Source organism: Phytophthora parasitica (genome assembly GCF_000247585.1).
Source record: "Phytophthora parasitica INRA-310 unplaced genomic scaffold supercont2.509, whole genome shotgun sequence".
NCBI lineage: Eukaryota > Oomycota > Peronosporomycetes > Peronosporales > Peronosporaceae > Phytophthora > Phytophthora nicotianae.
The window spans coordinates 4,272-4,801 of NW_008649495.1; the positions used below are offsets into that span (position 1 = coordinate 4,272).

General features: G+C 59.6%; 1 protein-coding gene across 1 annotated transcript; it reads right to left on the reverse strand.

The window, feature by feature from the left end:
• Positions 1–123: 123 nt before the first annotated feature.
• PPTG_20343 (hypothetical protein) lies at positions 124–384 on the reverse strand (the record flags this gene model as incomplete). Its single annotated transcript, XM_008919116.1, has 1 exon — positions 124–384. The coding sequence occupies one exon, from the start codon at positions 382–384 to the stop codon at positions 124–126; it is 261 nt and encodes an 86-aa protein (XP_008917364.1).
• Positions 385–530: the final 146 nt, after the last annotated feature.

The following is a 530-nucleotide window of genomic DNA, read 5'->3' on the forward strand; positions in this document are numbered from 1 at the left end:
AAGTCGTCAGCATCAGGATCATCGCCAGAGTCAAAGACCTCATACGCGTCGGGATCGTCATCAGGTCCCATCCGGTTGAGAGAGTGCCGGTGGCGACGTCATCGCGGTCGTCGTCCTCACCAACTATGGCAATCTCGGGAAGCGCACCCACCCTAGGGACCGGACGACGCGGAGTGCGAGGAGGTGGTTGGTCTTGGTCCTTCGTCTTGGTCTCCTCGTCCACGCTTGATGCCGCCTCTTGATCACGGCCAGCGTCGTCCAAAGCCACATCAGCCTCGTTGCCGTCTTCCATGGCGTCAGCTCCACCGCCGTTGTCCACGGGCACAGTTTCATCCAGCACTTGGAGCTCTCCCGAGCCGAAGTCGCCCGTGGTGTCTGCCGCATCGGAGTCTTGTGTGTTGGTGTCCTGCAACCCACTCAACAGATCGAGGTAGTTCTGTATCACTGCAGTGCTCCCGCGAAAGTAGTCCTCACCTTCCTTACCGCGCGCATTTTCACCAGGTGGGACATAACGGTGCTCCTGCTCGATG